Source organism: Pagrus major, chromosome 16 (genome assembly GCF_040436345.1).
Source record: "Pagrus major chromosome 16, Pma_NU_1.0".
Lineage (NCBI taxonomy): Eukaryota > Metazoa > Chordata > Actinopteri > Spariformes > Sparidae > Pagrus > Pagrus major.
This window is the reverse complement of record NC_133230.1, coordinates 9,660,621-9,688,570: the sequence shown is the minus strand read 5'-3', so window position 1 is coordinate 9,688,570 and position 27,950 is coordinate 9,660,621. Positions and strand designations below refer to the sequence as shown.

Sequence of the window (27,950 nt, the reverse complement as noted above, 5' to 3'; positions counted from 1 at the left end):
AAGTGATGTTGGACAAAATCCACAGCCCTCGATCTATGCAAAAAATAGTAACATGAGAGGTTTTAGCCATCCGAGTAGCCAAAACAAATGTGCGTCTACCAAAGTTTATATGTTTACTATGAAATTAACTTAACTTTATGTAGTTTCTTGCAAAGCTGCAGTGCATGCATAGTAACACTTAGAGGGAAATTCTTACTTAAAAGACTGAAACATTGGGAGATAAACCCACTTGATTAGACTTAAATGCAGCCTTGTATGAGCTTTAGAACTGGATTTTGTCCTCCATTTCTTACAGCAGAGTCGCAAATGAAGTGATTATTTGAGTTTATGCTTTGTATGGACAAGGGGAATGATGAGTCGCCATTCACCTTAGAACTATTCAACATTCAAGCCACGTTTCTCTAGCAATAAGGCTCAAACATGTGCCTCCGTCTATCATAAGTGTGCACTTCATCCAACTTCCACACCAAAAGGAATATCATCCCTGGTGTGGAATCTCTGTTTTGAATCGTGACTGTCTTTGGCATTGCCTAATTCTGTCTCTGTGCTCCACCAGCCGTCCAGACATCGCCCTCCTCTGGTTCCTCATCCCGTTCAAAGCTGCAAAACACCTGATATGTGACCAGTACAGGTGGCTGACCATCAAGATCGTCACCGTGCTCCTGCTGCTGGCCATCTTGGGTCTTTTCCTCTACAACATGCCTGGTTACATGGTGAAAAAAATGTTGGGGGTCTGAGATATCTGCTAGATTACCATTTTATGCACAAAGAAATGTAAATTAAATTATTACTGTTATTATTATAAATACTATTATTACTATTGTGGATAATACTTATTATTATTAAGGTGCATGTAATGAGCATTTGTTAATAGGTTATAAGGCCCTTGTAAGATGTTATTAAGATCATTGTCTAAATACGACTAAATTAGGTGTTAATAACAGCATCATGATTAAGAATGTTAATTAAACCCTTATGAGTTTCTTATAATTTGGTGAGTTAAACTTGCCTATGACTTTATTGTTAAATCTTTGCTACGCTTTTTAAGCTTTATTATGATTAATACATAATTTATTATGAATTTATTAGTGGTCAACTATTACTTATTAACAGTTAAGTATTATTTTTGCTAGGTTAATAAGTCCTTTATTATGCATTTATTTACAGTTAACTAATAAGACTTGAATTAATGTTCTTAAACAGTCTGTAAACTGTTTCATATACAGTGTGTTAGTGTTGATAAAGGTTATATAATCTATCAATAAATGTGTTTATGATATGCTATTAATTTTATTTACACATAATAATGTAATTAAGCATCTGATAAGGACTTGCAAGGGCCTTATTATCTAACAACTAATGCTTATCATCTCAACATCAAGCATTGCCTTATTATGTTTATCTTGTGGTTGTTGCTGTTGCAGGGCTGTCACCTTTGTGCTGATTTATTGTGAACTCACCGGTGTGCAGTATTGACTTTTGATTTGTGAATAAAGTGAGGACTGCAAACATTTCTAATCTTAACTACATATCTGTGCACACGCATACTAGTGCGTTATTAAAAGAGGACTACCACAATGGCATTACTAATGATATATTGTGTGAACAAATCTCAAAATATAGCTGCTGTTCAAGTGGTAACAAAGTGTTTTTTCTTGTTTCTTGAAATGTGGTGTCATTTATTCATTTGTTGTCCATTGCTCACCTGTTAAAATTACAACTACAAAAAGTGAGATTATTAGCGTAGTTGGCTAACAATCTCACTTTTTTAATTTGCTGTTCATATTGTCTTGCTTGTACAATGTTTTGTCGTGTTTATGTGTCTATGTATGATATTTCAAATTTGTGCATAAATTGACCTCTGAACCCTCCAAGTTCCAGTAGTCCTGTTATCTATGTATACATGTCCTTGTTTGTGTTGTATGTTTGGGAATGTTTTATTATTTGTATTTAAATTCACCCCCTCTTGCTAGCAGAGTGACCAAAATGTATCCACCTTGTTAGCAAAATGGTCAAAATGTATCTCTCTTGTTAGCAAAATAACCAAAATGCATCCTCCTTATTAGCAAAATGGCCAAAATGTATCCCCCCTTATTAGCAAATAACCAACATGTATCCCCCTTGTTAGCAAAATGGCCAAAATGTATCCCCCTTATTAGTAAAATAATCAAAATGTATCCCCCTTGTTAGCAAAATAACAAACATTTATCCCCCTTGTTAGCAAAATAACAAAATTGTATCCTCCTTGTTAGTAAAATGGCCAAAATGTATCCCCCTTATTAGTAAAATGGCCAAAAATGTATCCCCCTTGTTAGCAAATAACCAAAATGTATCCCCCTTGTTAGCAAAATGGCCAAAATGTATCCCCCTTATTAGTAAAATGGCCAAAAATGTATCCCCCTTATTAGCAAAATGGCCAACAATGTGTCCCCCGTATTAGCAAATAACCAAAATGTATCCCCCTTGTTAGCAAAATAGCCAAAAATGTATCCCCCTTGTTAGCAAATAACCAAAATGTATCCCCCTTGTTAGCAAAATGGCCAAAATGTATCCCCCTTATTAGTAAAATGGCCAAAAATGTATCCCCCTTGTTAGCAAATAACCAAAATGTATCCCCCTTGTTAGCAAAATGGCCAAAATGTATCCCCCTTATTAGTAAAATAATCAAAATGTATTCCCCTTGTTAGCAAAATAACAAAAATGTATCTCCCTTGTTAGCAAAGTAACCAAAATATTCCCCCTTGTTATCAAAATGGCCAAAATGTATCCCCCTTATTAACAGAAATGTATGAAAAAAAACAGAAGAGTCTAAGAAAAGTCCTTACAATTTTTAACCCTTGAAAAAAGGGGATTATTATATCGGGTATAAGTACTTTGAAACAGAACCAGTGGATATTTCATTTGCGATAAAATTTCTAACACACTGTTTGTCTCTGTGCTCCACCAGCCGTCCAGACATCGCCCTCCTCTGGTTCCTCATCCCATTCAAAGCTGCGAAACACCTGATATGTGACCAGTACAGGTGGCTGACCATCAAGATTGTCACTGCTCTTCTGCTGCTGGCCATCTTGGGTCTTTTCCTCTACAACATGCCTGGATACATGGTGAAGAAAATGTTGGGAGCCTGAGATATCTGCTGGAATTTACTGTTTCACACACACAGAAATTGTTTCACTTGTAAGTTTGTCTTGTGTTCTTGAAAGAGTTTTGCCACTTGACAGAATACACCATCAAGTTGTGGATTATAAGTGTTGCTACAGTACTCAATACGGCAAGCTCGTTCTCATATTGACGTGTAATCGCTAAAATCCATTACTGCAATGTAGTGGTGAAAATTTGTTATTATTTCACAATGATGTTTTATCTTGCTTAAATTATTATTATCATTATTATTTATTATAATTATTGTGGTTGTTGCTGTTGCTGTTGCAAGACTGTCACCTTTGTGCTGATTTATTGTGATCTCATCAGTGTGCAGTATTTGTCTGTCTTTTGAATTTGTGAATAAAGTGGCGACTACAAACATTTCTGATCTTAACGTCATCTGTTCGATCATCTGTTCACACACATGGCTGTAAAGCTCTCCAGTGTCGCCCAGTGACAGCTGCTTTCACTGGGTTTTAAACATGACAAGTTATTTATTGACAAATTTAAGACTTTTCAGTCTTCATTTATAGAAAAATATATATATTTTAGGCGGTATTTTTTACAAAAATGTAAAAATGCTGTTTGTTTTGGTAGCCTAATTTGAGTTATATGCATTGCTGTGATAGGAAAAATTGGGAAGTAGTCAACAAGTAGTGCTGTCAAATAAAGTTGTACCTGAAGGAGGTAGAAATCAATTTCTGTACCTTTGGCATTATGTCTGGAATTTAAAATCTTTGGCATCATACCATTTTGTCAGTATTGCTTCACCTACTATCCTTCTGCAGACACCATGTTTAGGGTCCAACTGGCGATGAAATTGAGAGGATGACATGGTTTTGCTAAGTTTGACACAAAAGTGCAACTAAAGGTTCATTTGGAGGATGCGGGCATCGATCCCGCTACCTCTCGCATGCTAAGCGAGCGCTCTACCATTTGAGCTAATCCCCCTATGTAGTTTCACTCTTGTGATATTATCTCATCGATTTTGAAGGAGACCTCTTTCCTAGGAGCTATATGTTGTGTTATGTTTGAAGGGTGCTTCATAGTAGGCCTATTCGCAAACTTTCACAGATATCTGTAACTTTCACTGGCCCCCTCAGAGAAGATCCCATCATATATGGTATTGGGGTGCCATCTGCTGGTTTTAGATGGGACTGCAGGTTATATATTCAGCCAGCTCTGTATTAACACTGAGGCTCCGTTTGAGACTGGTAGGTTAATATTCTGTGCAAAAGAGATTGACTTTTGACACCTTATGGATGACAGCGAGACTTTATAATGTATTGAATACAACTGATAGGATAGTATGCTTGATATTTTTGTATAAACTCTGTGACGCACTTTAGAAATGCTGTTTTCGTTGAAGGCTCTCCTCCTAAGATGAGCTCATGCGTGCGTACATGCGCGCATGCGATGGTCGCTGGCATGCACGCACACGGTCACGTTATATTTAACAATAATCAATCAATTCACAAAAGACTATCGACATCTTTTAAGGTGGAACATTTCCTTGCATGCAGGGTTGTAGCCAGGATTTTATGAATACTACTGATGTCATGCATACCAGAAGGCGCAGCATTGAAAAGGAATTAGAAAATCTTTTTAATTATAACAAAAAGTCAGAGTTGTGAGTTAGAAAGTCAAATGATGACTTTTGTATCTCAATTTGGATTTTTGTCTAATAATTATGAATTTAACCCATACTTATAACTGTCATCTCATACATTCAACTATTTTATCTAATAACTTTTGACTTTTTATCTCATAATTATCACTTTGTATGTCATATTTATTCATTTATTTCCCCACAACTTTGCTGTTTTGTTTTGTTTTTTATATCTCATAACTACGACTATTTCTCTCATAATTATGGCTCACCATGGGAATATTTATTAATCAATGTTAGTTTTCATCATATTCATTATACTATTATAATATTATTATTATATTATATTATATACATTTCATATTTATTTAGTGGTTGAAACAGTGTCAGGTTAAGAAAAGGAGTATTGGAGGATGCGGGCATCGATCCCGCTACCTCTCGCATGCTAAGCGAGCGCTCTACCATTTGAGCTAATCCCCCGTTAGCTTCACCGCGTTACATGGCCTTTACAAACATAACATTTGAATGGTTGATTTTAATAACGGTAGCGATAAGTTCAGTAACTGTTGCAATGTTTAGGTTCTTGTCGCTACTATATTGCATTTAAATTTTCTGCTACTTTATACAACTCCGCTATCTTTCAGAAGCAAATATTGTAACTTTTACTCCACTACATTTATTCGATAACTTTAGCCACTGCAGTGTTACTTTGCAGATTGCATTGTGCATCACAGCCAAATTAGCACATTTTGAAATTAAATAGTAGGCAGACATACTAAAAACAATTTTGATACTTCAGTACATTTCATATCAGATACTTTAAGACTTTTACTCAAGTACTATAGGTATGGGTAACTTTTACTTTTACCAAAGTAATATTTTAACACAATATCTTTACTTTTATTCAAGAACTTTTTGGTACTTTTTACAACACTGCAGAGATGACACACCCATTAAAACTCTCACCTGCAAACAAAAGGAGATCTCAGGTTCATCCTACTCATCTTTTGTCCCTCTCTAGATACTAGTTTGTCACAATCTCAGATATAGTAGATAAATAAACAAACAAAAAAAAAACCTTATAAGTTGTAGGCTAAATTTCACACATGTTGCTCATGTGAGCTTGCAAACATTCTTGCATCACAAATCCATTCTCACCCAAATGAACCACAACCATTTATTTCACAACTGTTTATTTATTCAAAACTCAAAAGATGAGTGTTCTGTTGATGTTTACATGGTCGATGAATGCAAGTTCCAGAGCAGACGACAGCCAGTTTGCAAAATAAAAATAGCTGGGGAAGGACTAGGAGACTTCCTTGGTGTAACTGGATGCTGATGATGACCAGTCGACTGGTCACAGATTTGTTTATACCGGCTTTCTTCCAAACTTCAACTCATACACCCTGGGCAACCCAGAACAGCAAATTAAAAGTGTAAACACAAGATCAGCAAGAAACACATGATTAAAGCTGTCATGTGGAAATGTGTTTGTATTAATTCTGTGTCAGGGTCCCTTATATTTTATAATAAAGCATTAGAACTGCTATAATCTCTAACCATGTTGTCAGTCTGTAGGTGGCTTTCCATCTCTAACTTTTAAACTTCTTGCGTCTTCATGTCGGCCTCAAAGACACGACTGCAGTTTACCAGGATCGTGCGACATTGGACAAAAATCTCCACACAAAATACATACATATACAAAATATCACTCATTCACAGTCAATGTGTAACATTCTCATGCTCAGATATGTTGCTGATCAATAACGAATAATCGCAGAGCACTGATCATACGCCTTGAGTCATTACACCAAAGAATTTCCTTCAGCGTTTCTACATGCCATGAACCCACCATAACAAAAAACTAAAAGCTTGATGCTGACTCAAGCACAAACCACAACTTAAAAAACAAACATGGCCTCAGCTTTCATCTCATGTACAGTAGGTTTTGCACCAATTTTGCTACAGATAGTTAATCTAAAGGAAATATAAGTTAAATAAATAAGAAATTACTATTAAAAAGTCACTTTAGTTACAGTTTTAGTCGCTCAGGGAGTGTCCTGATGGCACATCGGAGCAGCGTTGTTCTGTGCTCTAATAGAAAGTATTACAGCGCACCAAAGGCAAATAAATAACTCCATAATGAGCAAAGACATTGTCCTCTCAGAAATCACAATGTCGGTAATATTTACAGACTTAAAATTCACTGTTTTCCATAATAACCTCCATGCCAGGCTTAGTTCTGTGTTACTCATGCTGAAATAACTGGGATATGTGGTACATTACTGTTGTGTAGGCAGGGAGGAGCAGCAGATGATGATGCAGAGTAGTCGTGTGTGTGTATAGTATGAAGACGGCCAGAGGGCGGATGGGGGGAGGTTACGAACAGATATACATATGAGGAAGAAAGGAAAAGACAGACTGAGAGCAGGGATAATGGTGGAGTATTTATAGAGCGTGCAGAGTAGAAAACAAATGAGGGCAAAAAGAAAAGGAAAGGGAAGATGGAGATGGAGATGGAGATGGAGATGTCAGGGTGGAGGGAGATGAAGGGTTCAGTATTCATCCTGGTCCAGGTGAGCTTGTTCATCGAGGTCTTCATCCTCTGGAGGCGCAAAGCCTTCCTAAAAACACACAAAATAAGGTATTATTCAAGTTATTTTCTATTCACGATAACATTTTCCACTGTTCCACCTGCTTCTCTTACTCCTTGCAGTCTCTTACCCTGCAAGCCTAACTGTTAAAAATGTATTTATACATGAATATCGTAAGCTATTTCATTGAGTGGCCTGGAAGTGAAATAGTCTGACAGAATGGAACAAAACTTTGCCGTCTTTGTTCAGACTACGGAGCCTCGTGTCAGTATTTTAGTTTTTGGTCACTTCTGTTACCCGACCAGCCCACAAAGTCATATTCACAACTTCAACTTCCGTCAACTTCGTAAACATTCTTCATTCACGTTCGTGCTACAGCTGCAGCTGGATATACTACTCAAATGGGCCCAAAAAAAAACAGTATCATCCTTATCTAAACATATAGAACAAGCCACACAACATACTGTTGAGAAGGGTTACTTTCCAAGGCAGATTAATAGTAATTTGTCTAATTAAAAATGTTTGAATCAGGTTTATTTAAGAGCAAAGAGGATGAGATTTCACTTTGACTCTCTGTAGTCGCTCTTGAATCTTGACTGAAACTGTGCAGTGCAGCATGTATTTGTTGCTGATTATGGAAAGATACCTCTGTTGCGTAGAGAATGTCAATTATCTTGCTGAGGATGGGGTTGTTTTCACTCTCGTGTTCCTGGCAGATCAGCTCAATGTCCCGTAGTTTGCTGAAGTAGAAGTCTCTCTCCTTCTCTAGTCCGTCTACAGTCAACTTCAGCTCCATCAACTTGGACAGGAAAGAAAACAGTGAGCGACCATGCACAAAAACATAGATGGTGTGGTTTCAGAGTATAGTTGTCCTTCATCTCCAGGCAACTCTACCTGTTGATTTAGCTCCATGATCTCGGCATCGCTGCCGCCGTTTCTAGACAAAGATGGATTCTTCCTCATAACTGGAACGTTGTGTTGGACCCGCTGTGGTGTTGGCATGTTTTTGGGAACTGTTGGAGATGTCCTCTGTGGTCCTGGAGCGGTCAGAGATGTTCAGACATGTTTTTTATTTGAATTAAAAGGGATTGGCTGCATTAATATTGGCTGTGTAGCATTGTGGCGATGGATATAGCACATTATAGAGAGCTGATGCTATCAGCTTATAGCATAATGTTGTGCCTTTGGTATGCCATTTTTGTGAAAGGATTTCAAATTGTTTTTTACAACAGAACTGCTTTAAAAGACACAAATTTGGATTGCCAGATTTTAAAAATCCGAATTCTGAATAAAAACTTGACAATTACTTTAAGAGGCCTCAAAGTGATTTAAGTCAAAATCTTTTAAGACAAAAAAATCTGCGTCCTGCCAAACCTCTATAAGTGCTTCAGCAGAGGTGTTTCAGATCAACTCAAAACATGCCAACAAAATGCTGTTGTTTTAAAATGCAGTCTGCCCTTTAACAACCACACTGCTTAACCAGGCTAATGACACACTACAAGTCAAATTAGGTTGTTTGCCATGATATTCAAGCAAAAAGCTTTCACAGAGACATAGCAAGGCTGTTCAAGCTGACATTACTCTTGTTAGTAAAATGAAAAAAAAAAACTCTCTTTTCTTATCAGCCCAGCTTTTAGAGAGAGATGGAGCTGTTGCATCAGCTGCTTGATGCAGGACTTCTGGCATCACTGACCATGATCAATTAGAATTGGGAAAGCAAATAACAACTGGAGTTGCATGTTTTGGATTTCCAACCCCATGAATGCTGCATCCCAATAGTCACTGTGGTGATTATCCCAGCAGTGACTCAGTCATACCTACACAGTGCCATCATGTTGCTTGTGAGTGCCGGGCAGTGAGATGGATCTAAGAGGACAGCAGTCATTCTGTGAATCGTGCTGCTCACACCACTTGCTTGCAGGGAGCGCTTTCGAGCCATCCAAAGCTCAGGAAGACCGTGCAGCAAAGGCAAAACTGTGTGGTTTACCTGGATTTCTCTTTGGTTTGTGGATAAAGTGATCACCTGGGTTGGGGGCGGGGGCCACGTCCTGGCCCTGTCTGGCTAGTAAAGGGTCGTACTCCTTGCCGTCGTAGTTGGCGTCGAAGAACTTCTTGAACCACTGCACGAATTCAAAGTTGTCCTGGAACTTCCCTTTTACGAGCTTTTCTACAGGAATAATCTGGAGGGTGGAAACAGGAAATGCTGTGATTTAACACACAGTTTATGCCACTGTTACATGATACAAACGTAGGAAAATGATCAACAAATCATCTTCAGTATGATCAAAAATGATGATAAAAGTGTTCTGACTTTGTCGACACTCATCCTTTTGAAGGCTGCCTGAAGAACTTTGAAGTTGTGTATAAATTCGTGCTCCAGCTTGGCTTGAAATTTGACCTTCTTCAGAAGGATACAACCTGGAAACAACATGTCCATGAACTGGCAATATGCCGCTCCTGGAAAACACAAACACACAACAATTAGTTTTCGATGTCTTTCGATGTTCTGCTGAGCAAAACTGATCGGAGGTATGGATAACCCAAGATAAGAACCAACCAAACAAGTTACTCTCATTGCAGTAACTAATTTAAACAAGCTGTGGCCGTCTGGGGAAATACATGGACCTGTGGATGTAAAATACATGGATACATAGGGGATGTGCAGTATACTATTCATTTTTATGACCATAATTTGGATTGTGATGATACTGATGATGGCTGCTACAGATGATCTTAGGCTATTGTTGTTTCAGATGTGTTTTAAATGTGTCTACATGTTCTGCCTCTCACAGCATTGTAAATTTGTCCTAAGACTAAGTCTGTTTTTAATTACAACTTTAGCCTTACCTGAACAGAGCTGCTCAATCTTAGTGTAGGTGAGATGCAAAGAATCGTTGACCCATGCCAGCATGTCATGTCGGCTGAGGTTGTCAATGGACACAGATGTTGCGTACACATTCACTGCCATCCCCTACCTGCAACCAACAACAGAGGAAGAGGGAGTCAGTCATTCAGTTTGTCTGTTAGCTGAATCTCACAAACTTTAAGTGGACTTTGGTTGACAGTTAGGTCATGGGGCAAAGAACAACCTAAAACAAATCACAATATTTCAAACGGATTACTTCACATGTCTTTGATTGGCCACTGTATGTAAACAGATATACACCAGTTGCTCTAATCTTATAATCAAGTGGGGCCCTTCTCAATCTGTCAAGATCCAACCCCATACTGAACCAAGCTGCCCACCATGTAAGCTTGACCCAACCTGCCAGACGTCTTGGACTTGAACTGAAATACTTATTTAGAGCTACAAGTAAGGATTATGTCAATAGTGATCAATCTACTGATCCTATATCAGTCTGTAAAAATATCTGTTGTAACTTCCTAAAGTCTAGCTACAGTATGATGACTATTTCATAGATATGTGCATATTATGCCTTGTATATATGTTCGGTTTGTATATATTACACATTTATACAAATACATGTGTTATATGTATAAATTCTTATATATGTGACATACATGCCATGTTTGTATGGGCTGGACATGTAAGTCAATATTTGAAATTGTTTCATATATGATTTCCTCCGTTTTCCCGTGATAACAAGTTAATTTCATTTGTTTTCTCGAGATCTCGAGTTATTATCTCGAAATAACAGCTGCCGGTTTCCCGAGATAATGCGATAATTTTCTCGAGAACTCGAGATAACGAAACTTTGTTTTCCCGAGATAGCAATATAATTAATTCGTGACTTTTTTAGGGTTGAGAAAACAAAACGGGAAGACAAAGTTTCGTTATCTCCAGAAATTATCCCGTTATCTCGGGAAAACGGCAGTTGTTATTTCGAGATAATACCTCGAGATCTCGAGATAACGAAACTTTGTCTTCCCGTTTTGTTTTCTCAAGATCTCTTATATCGTTATCTCGGGAAAACAAAATTTCGTTATTTCGAGATCTCGAGAAAATTATCCCGTTATCTCGGGAAAATGGCAGTTGTTATTTCGAGATAATAACTCGAGATCTCGAGAAAACAAATGAAATTAACTTGTTATCACGGGAAAACGGAGGAAATAAAATGTATGAATGCATGGCCCTTTAGGGCTTCCGTATATATCGGCCAATATATCACTATCTGAATTCCTTTACTCAGTACAATATTAATATCGGTATCGGCATCAGCCACAAAGACAGTTGGACTTTAATAGTTTCAGCTCTAGATTTAATCATGGACCTGCTTTATTTGACTTATTGATCTAATTGTTGATGGGGGATGTACAATGGTACTACTAATTTCGACTCTACTGTTATCTATACAAACTGTTAAAAATATCTGTCAATGTGTTGGGAGGATCTCTGTACTTTCTGGAGTGTTCTGGAAGAGGAGATTTTTGGCTGGGTCAGAAAGCATTGCAGCTGTGCAAGGCAGGGCCCGTAAACCCACTGACACCAAGCGAAATACCCTCGATTTGGGACTGTAAACACTGTCGCCTGAGATGCATCTTTACAGTTTCAGTTTTAATCTACACATGTGTTGTGCGCATAATCCCCCCTAGATTAAACAGAAATATCCTGATGTTTGTGAGCAGCTTTACACATCTGGCAGCACCAGCCCTCACCATCCTCTGTGCTCACTTTGCCTGCCTTGCTAAACCCCTTCCAGCGGTGTCACGTCAGAAACAGGGCCTGTAACACCTTGACACCCACTTTAGACTTTTAAACTGTGAAATGATGATAGTTAAAGTCACTCCCGACTCTGGGAGAAATTACAGCATGTCACCACATTTTCTAGTAACATCTGAATCACGCGTCCCTGCAGCAGCAGCCAGCGTAAGCGGTGATTTCTGGTGATGATGCCACTAATAACAATATTGTGCATGCACCCTCAGCAGCGTGCGCTACACCAGCAGCAGGCTCCCATGGGGGCTTGGCTAGCCAACAATTACATGATTACAACTTACAACCAAATAACAAACAATAGCATCATGTTAGTGAGACAAATCCACGCAGGGGCCAGCTGCGGCAGGCGCATACACTGCGCAGTGGGTGTTTATTTCTAATAAATGATCGTATCGAGAACGGTGCATGAGAAGAAAAAGCAGATCTATTCTCCAAAAAAATGTGCCAGGCCTGTGAGAAAGCTCCGGTAATGACTGCAGCAAAATCCAGGGCGCAAAGCCCGGAGTCTAGCGAGGACAAATGGGCGGGTGGGGGGGGGCTGACATTTCCAAGCCCGAGCTGAGAACAATAAATGTGGCCGTTTGCTGGGTGCCTTTTGGGTAAAAAAAAAAAAAAAAAAAAAAGCCGCAACGCTGGCTGCTGCTCCACCAGCGGCCCCCTCTACAGGCCTCCCGGAATACCTCAGGACTGTCAGTGCACGGGAAATATCCTCCCTGCGTGGGAATAAAACACCGCTCCCCCCGCAAACGCACGCACAAAAAGGAGGAACAAACAACGGGGAGCGGGTGAAAGGATTCTTCACGATACTCACTGTATTCAGGAGAGTCTGTGTTGTTATCACGCTGGCTGTATTCCTTATGTCAATGCCCGCTGCTGTCGTCGTTGTCAGACCCTGCGCGGTGCAGTGCTTGCTTGGTAACGGGCCGCCCTGTCTGGGGCTGCAACAATCCAGCTCCCACCGCGCATGCGCCCGACTCCATGCTGTTAAAGGTTCATTATAAATAGGACTTTGGCCTGTTCCAGCTAAGAGACACATGATGTGTCTGGTTGGATTTTTTAAGGCCTGCTGGTGACTGAGGTTTTAGTGAGGTCAGGCCACACTGCAATGTTTTATCTGCTGCTGGAGAAGAAAATTGTGGAGGAAGGGTTAGATCAGTTACTCAAGCTGAAGTGCTAATAGGACAGTGAAGGCTGAAGCTAGTGATTGTTTTCATTAGCCTCTGATTAGATCAATTAATCTGATGATTGTTTTTGTAATAATTCAACAACCCACTCACCAGAGTAAATGTCAGTAAAGTTAATTTCTGCAAAAAGCACAGATAAGTTAAAACTTTGACTTTCTTTATGTTGCAGCTTTACATTTCTTTAGGTTCAATTTGAATTTTTTGTCGTCACATCGCTTTGCTTTTGCTCTGGTTAGGATGAGACATGAAAACCTTTTTGGTTAGGGTTAGGAAAACATGTTTCAGCTAAAAGTACGAAAAACAGCCGTAAATTGTGCCTCTCCAAAGTCACAAGATAAACCTGAGGAGTTGTGAAATGAGATGAGTGAGTAGGAAAAGAGAACACAGGAGGAAGTGCTGGATGAATTTGTATTGAATTTTTGTATTCAGTTTGCTCTCATGTGACTTTTATGCTTTTTTGTTTAAAGTCACAAGCCACGGAGGTCGGAAACACTCACGGCTTTTGAAGCAACCAACGATACGTAGCTGTCAAGTGTATTCAGTGAAAACACGGAGGATTCAGTTGGAGATTTCATTGTGGTTTATTTGCACTCAAATCATGTGATAAAGAGCTGCAAGACAAAATAAGAGATAAAAGGAATTCAATGTGATGACACATTGTTCAGCACCAGTGTACATTTGGGAGGAGGAGGAGGGGGAACACAGGAAAATTCACTGGAGCTGCTAAAGATCAGAAAGTGAAATCTTTTCCAGAAAAACAAACAAACAAACAAACAAAGATTTAGGACTTTAACTGTAACATGATGATCTCCTAAACATAATTGGGTCTGAACATGAGTAAAACCTTGTGTGCACCTCTGCTTACACTGCAGTGTTGACAAAAATATAACAAAACTACGAAGACAGTTATTCACAAGACATTCTGAAACTAAAAACAAACAATAAAAATACAGTAGTAGTAGTAGTAGTAGTAATGTCAGTGCTTTTATATTTGCTGAATAAGCATGCCTTCCAGTTGTGATGCTGAGCTTCCAGTGACACACAGTATGAAGGCATCTGATCCCCCGAAGAGATGCTATTAATTGACTATCTCTGTGAATGCTAAAGAGGATCTCTCCGCCTTCTCTATATGCTTCACAGTGGTGTGTTACATCGGGAGTGTCGATCAGAGGAACATTTTAAAACCCTGCCATTTCAAAGCAGTAAAAAGTGTGCCTGCTGTAAGAGAAACGACAGCGATCTATCGTGTCACGATCTGCACCGGCTGTACGGGACGTTGTGTTTGTGGGTGTCAGTGTTCTCAGGTGAGAAAAAGGCAGTTTGGGTGAGACTTTTTGCTCTCTGTGGAAAATGGATACGATCACTATGAATGCCGCGTAATACGAGCAGTATTAGTGCTTACAACAGTAGTTCTAACTATGCTACCATGCAAAGTACACACAGCATAGGTTCATTCACATTTGGTGGGGGTGGAACAGAAATCTATTCTGCTATAAGGCTGTAAACATGATCTGAAATGCTAATGAACTAAGAAACAAAGACCATCATTCTAACCACAAACAACGAAATATAAAAAAATAAATAAAACAAACATTTAAAAGGTTAGCTTCCATTATGATATTATTCATCCACTGGTCAATTGCAACTACATTTTTTTTTTCATAACTGACATCTTAATGTCATGCCGACACCCTTGTAATAATTTATTACATTTCATTTCACCATGGCTCGCAGTAAAAAGACATTTGTGATATTTGTGACATTAAATCATGTAAAAAGGCATCTAAATAGTACATGATACAAGTGCAAAATCGTATTTTACAGTGAGGTAACACAATCGCATCATAAAAACCATGACTCACCTTCATAATCCTAAAACTATTAGTAAGATATTTCCCCTAACGTAATCCATCAGAAAAAGTAATTCACTGGCAACTTGTTTTTTTATGTGCTGCTTATATTTGGTTAACATTTGACTGAAATTCTTTACCTTGATCCGTATTCCAATATTATTACGGCGGTGTCATACAGTTTAACATTTTACGGCCCTATGTAACTGAGTTCAAAACAAAAACATGACTTTGTTACCCCCACACACATTCTACGCTTCCAAAAAGAAAAACAAGTCATCCTGCTTGGCCATACGTTTCCCTCGGGTATCATTCTTCTGCTTCGTGTAATGGCCCGTCTGATTGGTTACCAGATCCCGCTGGATCTCCCCCCAGGAGGAGCGAGGATCCTGGCCGAGGATCTCTTTGGGATGTTGTCATCGATCTGGGCCCCTAGAGATGCACATGCACACAGTGAAACACAATGATTTACTATTTTCTGGTAGTGTTTACTATATGCACAGCTATATAACAGTTTTTGTGGTATTGTAAAGGCTTCTTTAAACAGCTTATGGCTGACATAAAGAAGCCCAAGAAATGCTTTTAAATACCATGGACTCAGTAATTTGTTACATTCTTATATGAAGTGCTATATATTTCCAAATATGTCTTGGGAAAAGCATAGCAATCCTGTGAAATTAAGTTAAAACCTCAACATTACATCCTCCAAAATTGATGCAGGCATTTACTGGGCCAACAGCAGACTATATGGGGTCCTCAAGAAGCTGTGTCCCTCCAAATTTCTTTAAATATGGCGCCCTCATCAGGCAAATTAGTGTATCTTTTAAAAGTCAAAAAGGCAGTGACAAAATACAGCATCCTTTCAAGTTTCAGCAAAAGTAATTCAGTCAGCAGTGTATGACAGAATACCTACACACAACCTTAAAAATACTTCATCTTTCACTTATAGTATCATTACATGAAAGACTAATCTAAGTTTCACTGGTATCTGACTGGATTTGTTGATTCTTACCGGACAGGCTGAAGCTGGACTCTTGGAGGTCTCTCAGGCCCCCGTGTCGGGTGCAGGGGCGCGTTGGAGTGTCCAGATCTGCAGCCCCAAAATCCCTCTTTCCTGAGTTGGCCACAGCAACAACATCACCCGTGTAGGGCTCCCGTTCAACAGCTTTCACAGCCTGGCTCTGGTAGTCAACATGACAACACACATGCACATAGGAGCTTAGTTAAATATGGACACATTGACAGCCAGACAGTAAGATTCAACATAAACAATATGAGCTTTGAAGGCTGATGACAGCCACAAAATGCTTTATTCCACTTCATTACACCGACTCTGTGGCACGACAGGAGCGTGTCTGACTCCAGATCAGAAAGTTGTGTGATTATTAGGGTCAAATCTTGTGCTTATTTGTAAAGATCACAAAAACAGAAGGAATGATTTAGAGTTTGTGCAAAAGTACACGAAATAAGCACCCAGGGTACTTTTTCAGCACATGCACAATCAGAAAACGTGTAGTTGGCAAACAAGGAAAGGAAACAGGGAAAAGAAAAAGTTAGAAGGAAACATGTACGAAATAAGATGAGAAGAAAAAGGACGGAAAGAAATAAGGAAGGAAAGGAAACTAGCAAGAGTCAAGGAAAGAAGGAATATGTGAGGGAAAGCAGGAAGCTAAAGAGAAGGTCACAAAAGGGGGAAAGAAGGAAATGAGTCAAAGGAAACAAATGTGGAAGGAAACAAGGACACAGAAGAAGAAAACAAGGAAGAGAAAGAAACAAAAATCAAAACAAAAAACAGGTTGTATACCTGGCTGATTTTGTTATCACACTAAAATAAGTCACTCAATAGTTCCATTAAAGTCCACTTAAGAGGGTTATAACCTGTTATTTATTTCTAACCCCTCAGTCACAGAATTAATAACTAGTGGCAGCACTGAAATCCTTCAGTGTGCAGGATATAGTGGCATCTAGTGGTGAGATTGAAGACTGCAACCAGCTGAACTTCCCCTGACCACCCACATGGTGGCCAGTTATCCCTCATCCTAACACCGACTCTGTGGCGCAACGGTAGCGCGTCTGACTCCAGATCAGAAGGTTGCGTGTTCAAATCACGTCAGGGTCAATTCTTTTGATTGTTCATTAAAAATCAAAATAAGAAAAGGAGAGGTATCATTCATACAAAAACATACATCCAGTTTGAGTTTCTCGCTCATGGGCAGTTGATACACTTGTTCTATAGTCAGTCCAATCAAGGGAAAAAACAATAAAGGAAAGGAAACAAGAAGAGAAATAGTAAAGAAGGACACACTGGGTGCATCCCAATTCCCTCCATTTGCATCTACGTTTCTCTCACTTGCATTTTCTACTTTCCTTTCCTTTTCCCTCCAACCGAGGAGGCATGCAAAGACGCAAGGAAACCATGAGAGGAGAGAAGAAATGAGGAGATATGTTTTAAGAGAAAATAAAAGTCCTTAATGAAACAAGAAAAGAAGGAAAGGAAATGAGGTAATTGATCAAGGAAAGAAGAAAAAAATGTGGGAAACAAGGAAACGAAACAAGAGAAGGTAACAAAAATTAAATATAGCGGTCAGGTCAGTTTTAATGTAGCCGTCATTAAAGCAGTCGTGGTAGTAGCCATAGTAGTAGTAATAGTAGTGAAGGTAGAGTTTAGTGTCTATAAAGTGAATTGTTTTATAGCAGGTTCACTCATAATGTAATTGTGCAACATGCTGTTTATCCAAGTATGTGAGTGAAATGAATAAAAGACTAGACCTCAACCTGAACAGCTGTCTCATATTCAATGTTGTATCATGATAATATTTAATAAATGGCTTCTGTTATCACACGATCAAAGGCTGAATTACTAACTAGCTTCCTATGTAGATGCTTCTGTCAGGTACCTTTTCCCTTTGAACCATCTTCTTGTAAAGGTAATCTGGGAAGGTTCTCAAGGGGCAAAACTTTCCAGAGCCCTCAGCACATGTGAATATGCCGTTTTCATAAACGAGACGGCCACGGCTGATGGTCACCAGGGGCACACCATGACAACGCAGACCCTCATACAGGTTTACATCTCCGCCCTGGACCTGGTTATCCACAGAAATGGTCCTGAGACAGAGATGAAAAAAAACAACAACAACCTAATCAGCTTCGGAGAGCAGAGATAAAAGCTGCAGCGAGACAAGCCCGTCGATCAATAAAATGGATCAGGTTTCATACTTGGATCCCTCGGGGTCCCAAACCACCACATCAGCATCTGCTCCTGCGATGATCCTCCCTTTCCTGGGGTAGAGGTTGTAGATCTTGGCTGCGTTTGAGCTTGTGACTGCTACAAAGCGATTCTCATCCATCTTCCCTCCAATCTGTGGATTATAACAAAGACACAATTTAGTATTATGACAAGGACAGAATCTGCCTGATGGAAGATGTTTTTGTGTCTCTGCTGTCTGTGTTTTATTTTTTTAAAAGTTCAAATCGATAACCAGCAAACCAAAACAGATGTCCTACTTGTGGAAGCTCTCTGGCAGCCAGACAGGAACAAAAGAGCTACACATACCACTCCTTTCTCCCAGATGACACTCATGCGATCCTGAATTCCTGGAAGCCCATGGGGGATCTTTGTGAAGTCGTCCTTGCCCATGGCTCTCTGTTTGATGGTGAATGGACGGTGGTCGGACGCCACGACATTCAGAGAGTCACTGCAGCCGAACAGAGCGAGACGAGGGGTTTTATTCATGACATCATGTTACATTTAATGTGAGATTTTATGGTGTTTTGCCTCACTTTCCCAGCAGGCTCATTAGGTAATTGGGAGTACTGGGGTCCAGGCGGAGAGGGGGCACGGTAACGTGGGCAGCAGCGTGGGCCCAGTCCTGATGATAGTATTGCATGCCGTTCAGCACAGCGTGGGCTGTGGTTGTTTCACCGTGGACCACCTTACCTGTGATCAGACAGTACAATATGGATGCACACTGGATCAGATGATAGAAAAAAGGGGCAGAGATTAAAGAATACATTCACCCAAAAAAAGGAAAATTCAGTCACTATCTCCTCACCCCCTTGCAAATGGAAAGTCAGGTGAAATTTCGTAGTCCACAAAACATTTCTGGAACTTCATAGTAAAACAGCGTTGCAGCGTTCTCCTAAACAACTGAGTAATGGCTCCATACAGCTCCAATCCAAGTCCCAAATTTTAAAAGGCATTAGTTACACCCTCTACGTACGGTCGAGCTTGTGCACCCACTTTAGACAGGGTGCCTGCTGACGCTTTTAGCGGCTACAGTGAAGATTTTGGCTTTAAAGCGGGCCATTTTATGTTTTTTAAAACAAGTCCCCATCTACTTCAGTTGTTTAGCAGAATGCTGCAACGCTGTTTTGCTGTGAACCTCCAGAAATGTTTTGTGGACGATGAAACTCCATCCGACTTTCCATCTGCAAGGGGCTGAGTGGATAATGACTGAATTCTTATTTTTGAGTCCTGTCCTTTAAGCAAGGAAACCATGACTCAGTATAGAACGCTTAAAAAAAAGCTTACTGTTTCATTGAAAAAAGGCCTTACCTTGCATCTTGGCTGTCGCAACTTCCTCTCCTGCAGGCATACTGGACACATTGACAAGATAGATCGGGCAGTGGGCCTAACAGAAAGCACACACAAGGTACAGTATGTGGTATATTAAAACTGATCTTCTCTTTTCACCTTTATATATATATATATATATGTTTATTGTGCTGAAGAGATCTCGCTCACCCTGTTGGCGATGGTAATTGCCCTGTGGGTCGCTTCTGCTTCCAACTGTAAAGAAACAGAAGGAAGTGAGGAATCATAGTGAGGTACGAAGATGAAGACAGGATTTATTTCACTACAGAAAAATAATGTAATACTCCTGACAAGAGTATGGATATAATAAAAGTTTATTTTAAGCAGGATAATCCTGATTATCATACCTCTTCAGGCCTGCTGATTTCAATCCCCTCTGGGCCACTGATGCCCAGGTCCAGTGCTTCTTTTGCACCCTGAGAAGAATGCCATGAATTATGCATACAACAAATTAGTGCAACATAACATAACAGGATAAATGAAAATCAATAAAACTACAGATGAAGTTCATTAACACAAGCATTTAGCAACACGTACAATAGACAGAAATATGAATGAGAATGTAGTGAAATGATTCTCGCTCACCTCTGCCACCAGTTCCCCGTTCTCAGCATGGACTCTCGCTATAGCCCCGATGTCCTTACAGTGCTGCAGAGCCTGGAAGAGCTCGCCATCCCTCAGCATGAATGTGTCCTTATAGGCCATGAACATCTGGAAGGAATTCACTCCTTTCTCTCTCACCAGCTTCTCCATCTCAGCTCGTACCTGCAGGGAGGGGAACAGTTTGTTAACGGGATGACACAAAAACTACTTTTCCACGAATTTCCAAGAAACTAGGATGGAGGATGGTCTCATCCCTGAATAGACCCCATTAACTTTCGCTGCAGATCTGGATAAATAGAGGGATCCTGGATATTTTATTTCTCACTTACTGAATCAGTTTTACTTTCTCAGGGAATAATGCATGGATCTTGATGGAAAAAATCAGGCGCATTTGGATGAGGCTTTATTGAATTAAAGGGGACTGCTGAGCCTTGGCGGAGGTAACAACTTTTGCTTCATTCTGGCTTAAAATAACCCTTGTTTAGATATAATGTTCTCCGTGTCTCCAATTTTGTATATAAAAGATGCCTATAACATGTCAAAAAGGTTTCTAGGAATTAGGAGTATCCATAAGGAGAAAGGCAGAAACAGTTAACGGTTAAACAGTTAAATGTTAACCCTTCTCTAACAGCTAAATATTAATCCTTTTCCTCATTAAAAAACATGATTGTGGGTAAAATATAATCCTGTGTAGACGGAGGATCAGTGTTGGAGTACCTTGGGTCCCCACCAAGTAACTCCCACGTGCAGAGCGTAGTCGCAGCAGGCTTTGGAGTCGGCCGAGCTGCGGCAATTCTCGTAGGCTTCCAGCAAAGAGTCATTCTTCTCTGGCAGAATGTGTCCGATCACCATGGTTGTACCTCCAGCGAGAGCAGCCTGGAAGAAATCCACAATATTAGCTCTCAAGTAACTTTAAACGTAGGATGTAACTCTGCAATTAAACATGCAAAATGATTGTATTTGTTTGTCAGGTTTTTGCATTAGTGTGTTAACTCTTCTTTTAATTATTTGCCATTAAAGACTAAAATGAACTGAGGTTTACTGAAATGAACATTAAACTGAGGCATCAAGCGATGTTGATAAAGAAGCAGACATTGATTTATTGGGCCCGTGAACGCTGAAGTAATCTGCTAATCAACACAGCCCCTGCTCCCAGCATATAAGTAAAAGCTTCAATTGTCCTTAATGCTTATCTTTATGGTTATTAGCAGACGGCTGCTGAGGGAAATACTATAAATCCCTTGGTAGTTAAAGCACAGGATTAACTGCCCATCACAGTACAATCAAGAGACCTATAAAGCAATAACTTCACAATTTCTTTGCAGCATCAGCACTTCTTACTTTTTATCCTCCATTAAAAAAACAAACGTAGATGTGGGGACAGAGTGTGTTTTGTGTATAAGTGCATGCTTCACCGAGCATCTGTCAGCTGACCCTAGAGAGTGGAGTGGTGTGTAGTGGGAGGGAGGACGAGGGGGGCGTGGGTCTGAGAACCATTGTCTCCAAGCACAATGGCGCGAGTGAAAAGGCTTTGCAGCAGTCTTTGCAGCAGCCCCCCGGTATCCATGGAAACAGATACTGATCCGCATTTGTCTCTGGGCTCATTCTGGAGCATGGCGGCGGCAGGGGAGGGGCGAGGAGAGAGTGACGGAGAGAGGAATGAGGGGTGAAGAGAGCGGTGGAGAATAGTGTCTGTCACCGGCGTCTACCGGCTACAATCTGCCTGAAACAACCGGAGCACAGCAGCCGTCATCATCTCTCAGCCTCCATCATCTCAAAGTGCTACAGAGTGATGAGTCATCATGGTGCCCTGAAGCAGAGTGGGGGTATCCCGTCTTATCAGCAGCCATGATGACTCCCGTTGCACAGTTTCTGGCAGCCTCGCCAGCAGCAAAGTGCCAAATCATCTTTGTGTGATGTTGTGAAACACAGACTGTGCAACTCTCTGACTCTTCCAAAAAATAACACATAAAACTGCCAAGTAGGGCAGATTCATTTCTTGAATAAGCTATTCATCATTTTGTCTGTGAAATGTCCACGCCCATCACAACATGCCAGGCTTGCACCTGCTGTTTTAGCTCTAAGCTTGTTTTTACATTTCAAGTATGTATGTACAGCATATAATTTCTGCCGCTAGGGGTCTCTCAATCGAAACAACAAAGACAAAAGACAGCTTGATGACGTCGTGAAGTAGCATGAGATCATGGGAGTCATCTTCATTATTAAAACAACCACCATTGCCCATAAAAATCTATCTGCCATGACTCACGTCACCCTCTTTCTTCCTCACTCTCTGACAAATCATGTGATCATGTGAGTATAAATACACATTTTTCAGGGTTTTAACATTGCTGGAAACTAGGGTGACCAGACATCCTGAAATATTCCTGTCCTAACTGTCCTGGAAATTAGACTAAACCAGAGTTTTGAGTAGTTATAGCTCCCCTCACACTTTTTTCAGTGTCACCCTGCAGCCAGCTCTGCATTGGCTACAGCAGCTCATATCCCACATGATTTATGATTTATTATGTTTCTCTTAGCTGTGCACAGTAGTGTCACAAATTAATAAACAGCTACTGTGAGGAAATTAACTATCCATCACTGACATGATGGCTCCATGTCAGCTCCATTATTTATGACACTTGAGTTAATGAATACAATTATTTCAGCGTTTTTGTTTTTTGGAGTTTTGACGTTTTCGTTTTTAGACATTTTAACGCAGAAATGACATATTATGCCTGTGAAGCAATTATAATAATGTCTTAATCATCTTCTATCACTTTAATAATTACTAAATCAACTTATTGTGGGGCTCTAGCTCCAAGATTGATGCCTTGGCTGTCAGAACATCCAAAGTACGTAATTACTAAATAACTGAGTGTTCCAACTGCCAACATCATTTGCCTAGTTTAAATCACTTTTAAACCAGCTGTTTTGCCATTTTAATGCTTTATATAATAGTTTTATTTTTATGTTCCAATTCAATCATTTTACTTAGACAGTGAGAGAGCTTGTGTCTAAAATAACCAGCATATTTGAAGCCAAAATATTGAGAAAGATGTTTCATCTCATCAGAACAGGACTGAAGAAACATCACTGACATCTCGGCTAAAGTTAGCATCAGTGGAAAGCTGTCACTGATCCGTCTGATAGAAAAAAACCCACTTGTGATCATACGCAATATCAAACTCAGGGCGCCATCCAAGAGTTCAGGTAAATTTAGCACAAAAACTGCACTGAAAAGACTGAAAAACATGCTGTGACATTAAGTTTTGCTCTTCTCTACAATTAGGACACTGCAAGTTGCCCTACTTCCAATCTGAACCCTTTTTTCCTTCTTCTGTCTTTCTATTTCCAGCAAGACGTTTACCTTGGTGCCGCTGTAGAAATCATCTGCCGTGGTGGCGTTCATGAAGTTCTCCTCCAGGTGGACGCTGGTGTCGATGCCCCCCGGGAGGACCAGTTTCCCCGAGGCGTCGATCACTTTTGCTCCACCTGGAATCATCAGTTCCTTCCCCACCTGCTGGATGATGCCGTTCTCGATGTAGACGTCGGCCTCCTGGGTGCAGTCGTCGTTCACCACCTTGCCGCCCTTTATCAGGATCCGCACCATCGCTGAGCTGGAAGACATGGCTATAGCTCTGCGTGGAAGAGAGAGAGAAAAAAAAGGGTTTAGTGATGTGTTTTGAAACCTTTTTTGTCAGGTATTGTAGGCAGCTGCTAAAACTGGTAAACTGACTAGACGTAAAACCACTTAACTACAAAAAATTAAATCTCCAGCAGCATTTTCTATAAGAAACTCGACGAAATAACTTTTTACAGTACCTCATCCTGACACAGTGTAGTTAGTCTAGCAGAGAGAAGAATCAGTGGTGCTGCTCTGTGGCCAGTCAGTCAGGCTGTGACTGACATCAGCCACAGGACTGAGTAGGCTGTGTCAGTCACCGCCTGTGACCTGACGTCCCAGTGAACAGTGACGTAGTGGTAAAAAGAAAAAAGCTGAGTCCAATTGTGGATCACAATAAGAGAAGAAGGGTCAATGAGGCCATTATTTTGAAAGGCATAAAGCAGCATAAAGCTTACAATGATGCTCACTCACTATGAAGCTACATAGACAGACTCATAATGGTTGAAAAATATGAATTAAGTAAGTTGAGGTGGGTTTTAGTCCACACTTGCCAAACAGCTTGACTGTACTTCTCTGCTACTAACAATTATGTCCATTGTTTATTAATCAGTTGATTGTTTTCTTGATCTATTAGTTGTCTGTACAATATCAGACAATGGTGAAAATGTTGCTCAGTGTCTCAGAAGACATCCTCAGATGTCTTGTTTTGTCCACAACATAAGTAGGGAAGCTGGAAACAGAGAATTTTTACTTTTTTTCTTTAAAAAATACTCAAAGCGATTATTAATTATCAAAATATTTGCTGAGATTGAGAAGCATACCATGTAAAGAGAGCATCCCTGGTTTAATTCCAGCTGGGAGCCTCTGTTACTGTCATTCTATCTTTCTTCATTAAATGTTCCAGTCAAATAACTAATGTCCACCACTGCTCCTCTTTTTACTGTTCTTTATGTCTCATAAAAGTACCAGTGAGCGTGCCTTCTGTTTCTATTACAGCCTAACAGATATATCTGTATATGCGTCATGCATTATATACATATTCCCTTTGTCTCTAGATTAACATTTGCGAAATAAAAGCCAAAATGCAACAAAAAAAAGTTACAAATGCTTTTTCCGTGCGATCAGATTCTTGTGCACGTAAAAGATCTTGAAAGTTAAAAAGCCCAAAGTCTGCGCCAACGGGAGCTCCTCTCTCCGACAGAAAACACTGCTCCTGAAATGCCTCATCAGTTGCCCCGCCTTTAATTCCGTGACTTCTTGACATCACATGACATCACCATGTCACACATTTGCATAATTTCTGCCTACGTTCATGGTAGAAGTGATGCTAACTGGAAGCTGAAAACACGACAGAGCCGACAGGAGACACTATGAGCGGTGCTGGCTCAGGCGTGTGTGAGCTGACCAATCAGAGCAGACTGGGTATTCAGGAGCTGGGGCTGTAGCACTAGCACTGGTAGATAGTATGAAAAAACTGATGCATATTCGGAGTATTAAAGCATGTAAACCTACACTTATTCTAGTAGTAACCAAACGCAAAATTATGAACCTGAAAATGAGTATGTGAATGTCAATTTGTATGAACTCTTCTCCATTCTTTGCTTTTTTTCTTGCAAAATATTGGATATCAGTAGTTTTACTCTTCAGCATAAAAAAATAGCTCATGAAGTAATCTGAAAAGTTAAAATTCCTGTCGGTGTTGAGTCAATCACAGCTCATAGACACGCATCCTGTGATGAGGGTTCAAAGGTGCAGCAGACCACTGAGGACAGTGAGGTCATGTCCTCAGTATTTTTCTGTGAATTTCAGAATTTTAACAACTCGTCATGAGTTTACATTCAACTATCATAAATGCAGTACACATTGTGGGTATTTTAAAGACCAATTCCACTAGTTCTTGCCTCAGCAGATTTGAAAATTGAATCACTTTTGAACCACAAAAAAGGAATATTGGACTCAGCATCCCGAGCTGTGTTCTTTGGCAGTGTGGAGAATTGAATCGTCATTTATATCTCCCTGCTCTGAAATTCAATTTGCTGAACTGCAGGGGGTGGATTTTGGCAGGGGGTGAGGGTGGGGTCTCATGATGACCTCACTATTTCTAAAAATGTAACACCCTGGCTATATAATCCACTCTGTTCTCCTCTCTGAGCACAAAAATCACAGGCAAATCCCAATATGATTATGTGATCATCATCATCAGTGATCATCCATTCATCAATAACAAAGAATCTCCCAGATCTGCCTCCTCCCTTCCTCCCTTCCCTTTTTACACCACTGTATTAATGATGTGATGTATTGTGTGTGCGTGCTTTGCGTGCGTGTGTGCGTGCAGGATGCGTACGTATGAGGGTGCGGCAACTTTACTGCATGGCATGGACTCCTTCACACATCCAGATCTGATGGCTGATAGTGGAGGGTGCTTCCACCTTAAAAACGGCCCTGCATTGACACTCACAGGCTGGAAGGCAGAGGGGGAGACACTCGGATGTTTCCCTCTTTTGCCCGGAGGCAGCTACAGGCTATAGTAGAGTTATTATTATAATATAGGGCCTATTGATCAGGAACTACTGAGGAAGTTGACGCCGGTTAGTCAATATTAGCAGGTGAGCTTATGTTACCTGTTTTAAGACTTGCAGAATAAATAATTGCGAATAAAATTCTATTATGAATAAAACATAAATTGATTGCAGACTCAATATATGCCACTACAGCTAAGCACGTGTTTTAAATATTCACTTTGGAGCACATTTATATAAAACTACAGGCCCTGGTGCTATCAAACGTCTTCAGTGTTGTGCATTTGTCCTTTAAAATCAATGAAATCCCTGCTACAAATCAAATGCAATCTGAGAATCAGCGTGAAACGGAATAATTATCCGATAAATAATGTAATTTCAGTGCCACAGTGTGATCGCACTGAGATGATGACACTTCCACTTGTGCGACTTGACACAAAGAAACCGGTCTCCATCCGGCATGATCGGCTGCACAGCCTTCATTAAGCGACCTAGAATCCGCCTTCCCCAACTCTCCCTCGTCCTTTGCTCTCCCTCCTCCACAACGCCGCCTGACGCTATAATCACACAGCCAGGTTTAAGGTTAAGAGGTGCAGTTAGTTGTACTCCAGGGTGTGTTTAGATCCCGGGAGGGTGGCAGGCGCAGCAGGCAGGGCAGACACCCAGACGTGTAGCCAGGGGGGCATGGAAACAAAGTGTCCAGGATCTCCCCCTCCCTCCCTCCTCCAGACAGACAGACTAGTGAGAATAAACCTGATGGTGTGGAGCACATACCTCCTCTATGGGCCCTCTGCTGCTGCTGCTGCTGCTGCTGCTGCTCCTCTCGGCTCTCTGCTTACTTTCTGACAGGAACAGAATGCAACACAATCCGTGGATGGCACTTCCCAAGGAGATACACACACACACACACACACACATACACACACACTCACACACACATACACATACACCAGATGGATGCCTTCCTTGCCGGTGCGGGACCAGCATCATCATCGTCAAGTCAGCAGGGAGGTATAAGGGAGACTTCCGGTCATGGCTTTCGAAATAAAATCGAAATAGTTTTCTATAGTTGGCAATTTATGAAACACTTGATTATTTCAATTTAAAAGTCATTTTCCTACATCTACTTTGGACATGCCCGGCACTTAAAGGCTTATTATATAAGTCCTGAACAAAAAGTCCCTACAAATTATAACTATTTCGATTATTTATGGCCTTTTCAACAGCTAAACCAAGTCCTCCTTACAGATTTTACTACCAGCCAAAGTCAGATCTTCAGAAAATACCTTCTCCTGACATGCACTGGAAGAGAAAATGTCTTACTTAAGTCCGCTAGGTTGCCAAAATTGGTGGGGGGAATGTTTTTCTACTGTCTCACCTACACTCACATTGCATAGTTGTAATTTATATTGCCTTTAGTGTGAATCAGTTAATAAAAATCTCTATAGTGAATTGCACATTGAGTGACCAACTAGACTGCTCAAAAAAACTGCCTTAAAATATAATTTTGGAAGTGTTCATACATGATGGCACTCTGTGAAGATATA

At 40.3% G+C, this 27,950-nt stretch overlaps 2 protein-coding genes and 3 non-coding genes across 5 annotated transcripts; 1 reads left to right on the top strand and 4 right to left on the bottom strand.

Annotated features, from left to right (window-relative positions):
* Positions 1–4,022: 4,022 nt before the first annotated feature.
* Positions 4,023–4,095, bottom strand: trnaa-agc (transfer RNA alanine (anticodon AGC)). The gene has a single exon. It is a non-coding gene; the product is annotated as a tRNA-Ala (tRNA).
* Positions 4,096–5,160: 1,065 nt separating this feature from the next.
* Positions 5,161–5,233, bottom strand: trnaa-agc (transfer RNA alanine (anticodon AGC)). Its single transcript has one exon. It is a non-coding gene; the product is annotated as a tRNA-Ala (tRNA).
* Positions 5,234–5,929: 696 nt separating this feature from the next.
* Positions 5,930–12,924, bottom strand: mapre3a (microtubule-associated protein, RP/EB family, member 3a). The gene is made up of 7 exons (XM_073484052.1): positions 12,837–12,924; positions 10,195–10,322; positions 9,659–9,804; positions 9,371–9,527; positions 8,242–8,384; positions 7,994–8,146; positions 5,930–7,377 (listed from the first exon to the last, which is right to left on the bottom strand). Exons 2-7 carry the CDS (start codon positions 10,313–10,315, stop codon positions 7,309–7,311), a joined length of 789 nt encoding a protein of 262 aa, XP_073340153.1. The 5' UTR covers positions 10,316–10,322; positions 12,837–12,924; the 3' UTR covers positions 5,930–7,308.
* A 2,481-nt stretch (positions 12,925–15,405) lies between these two features.
* dpysl5a (dihydropyrimidinase like 5a) lies at positions 15,406–23,887 on the bottom strand. The gene is made up of 12 exons (XM_073483822.1): positions 23,627–23,887; positions 20,974–21,132; positions 20,239–20,418; positions 20,001–20,069; positions 19,804–19,848; positions 19,615–19,690; positions 18,840–18,996; positions 18,613–18,754; positions 18,276–18,418; positions 17,957–18,164; positions 16,072–16,240; positions 15,406–15,491 (listed from the first exon to the last, which is right to left on the bottom strand). Exons 1-12 carry the CDS (start codon positions 23,885–23,887, stop codon positions 15,406–15,408), a joined length of 1,695 nt encoding a protein of 564 aa, XP_073339923.1.
* Positions 17,107–17,178, top strand: trnaw-cca (transfer RNA tryptophan (anticodon CCA)). Its single transcript has one exon. It is a non-coding gene; the product is annotated as a tRNA-Trp (tRNA).
* Positions 23,888–27,950: the final 4,063 nt, after the last annotated feature.

What these genes read in the sequence shown, in the direction of transcription:
- mapre3a (XM_073484052.1), bottom strand. Translation starts at nt 10,315, where the DNA reads ATGGCAGTGAATGTGTACGCAACATCTGTGTCCATTGACAACCTCAGC. An exon ending in TCATGGAGCTAAATCAACAG is followed by an intron (nt 8,147 to 8,241) that starts GTAGAGTTGCCT and finishes TTCCTGTCCAAG; the next exon opens with TTGATGGAGCTGAAGTTGAC. An exon ending in ACATTCTCTACGCAACAGAG is followed by an intron (nt 7,378 to 7,993) that starts GTATCTTTCCAT and finishes GTGTGTTTTTAG; the next exon opens with GAAGGCTTTGCGCCTCCAGA.
- dpysl5a (XM_073483822.1), bottom strand. Translation starts at nt 23,887, where the DNA reads ATGTCTTCCAGCTCAGCGATGGTGCGGATCCTGATAAAGGGCGGCAAG. An exon ending in CTAATGAGCCTGCTGGGAAA is followed by an intron (nt 18,755 to 18,839) that starts GTGAGGCAAAAC and finishes GTTCGGCTGCAG; the next exon opens with TGACTCTCTGAATGTCGTGG. An exon ending in TCATCTGGGAGAAAGGAGTG is followed by an intron (nt 18,419 to 18,612) that starts GTATGTGTAGCT and finishes TATAATCCACAG; the next exon opens with ATTGGAGGGAAGATGGATGA.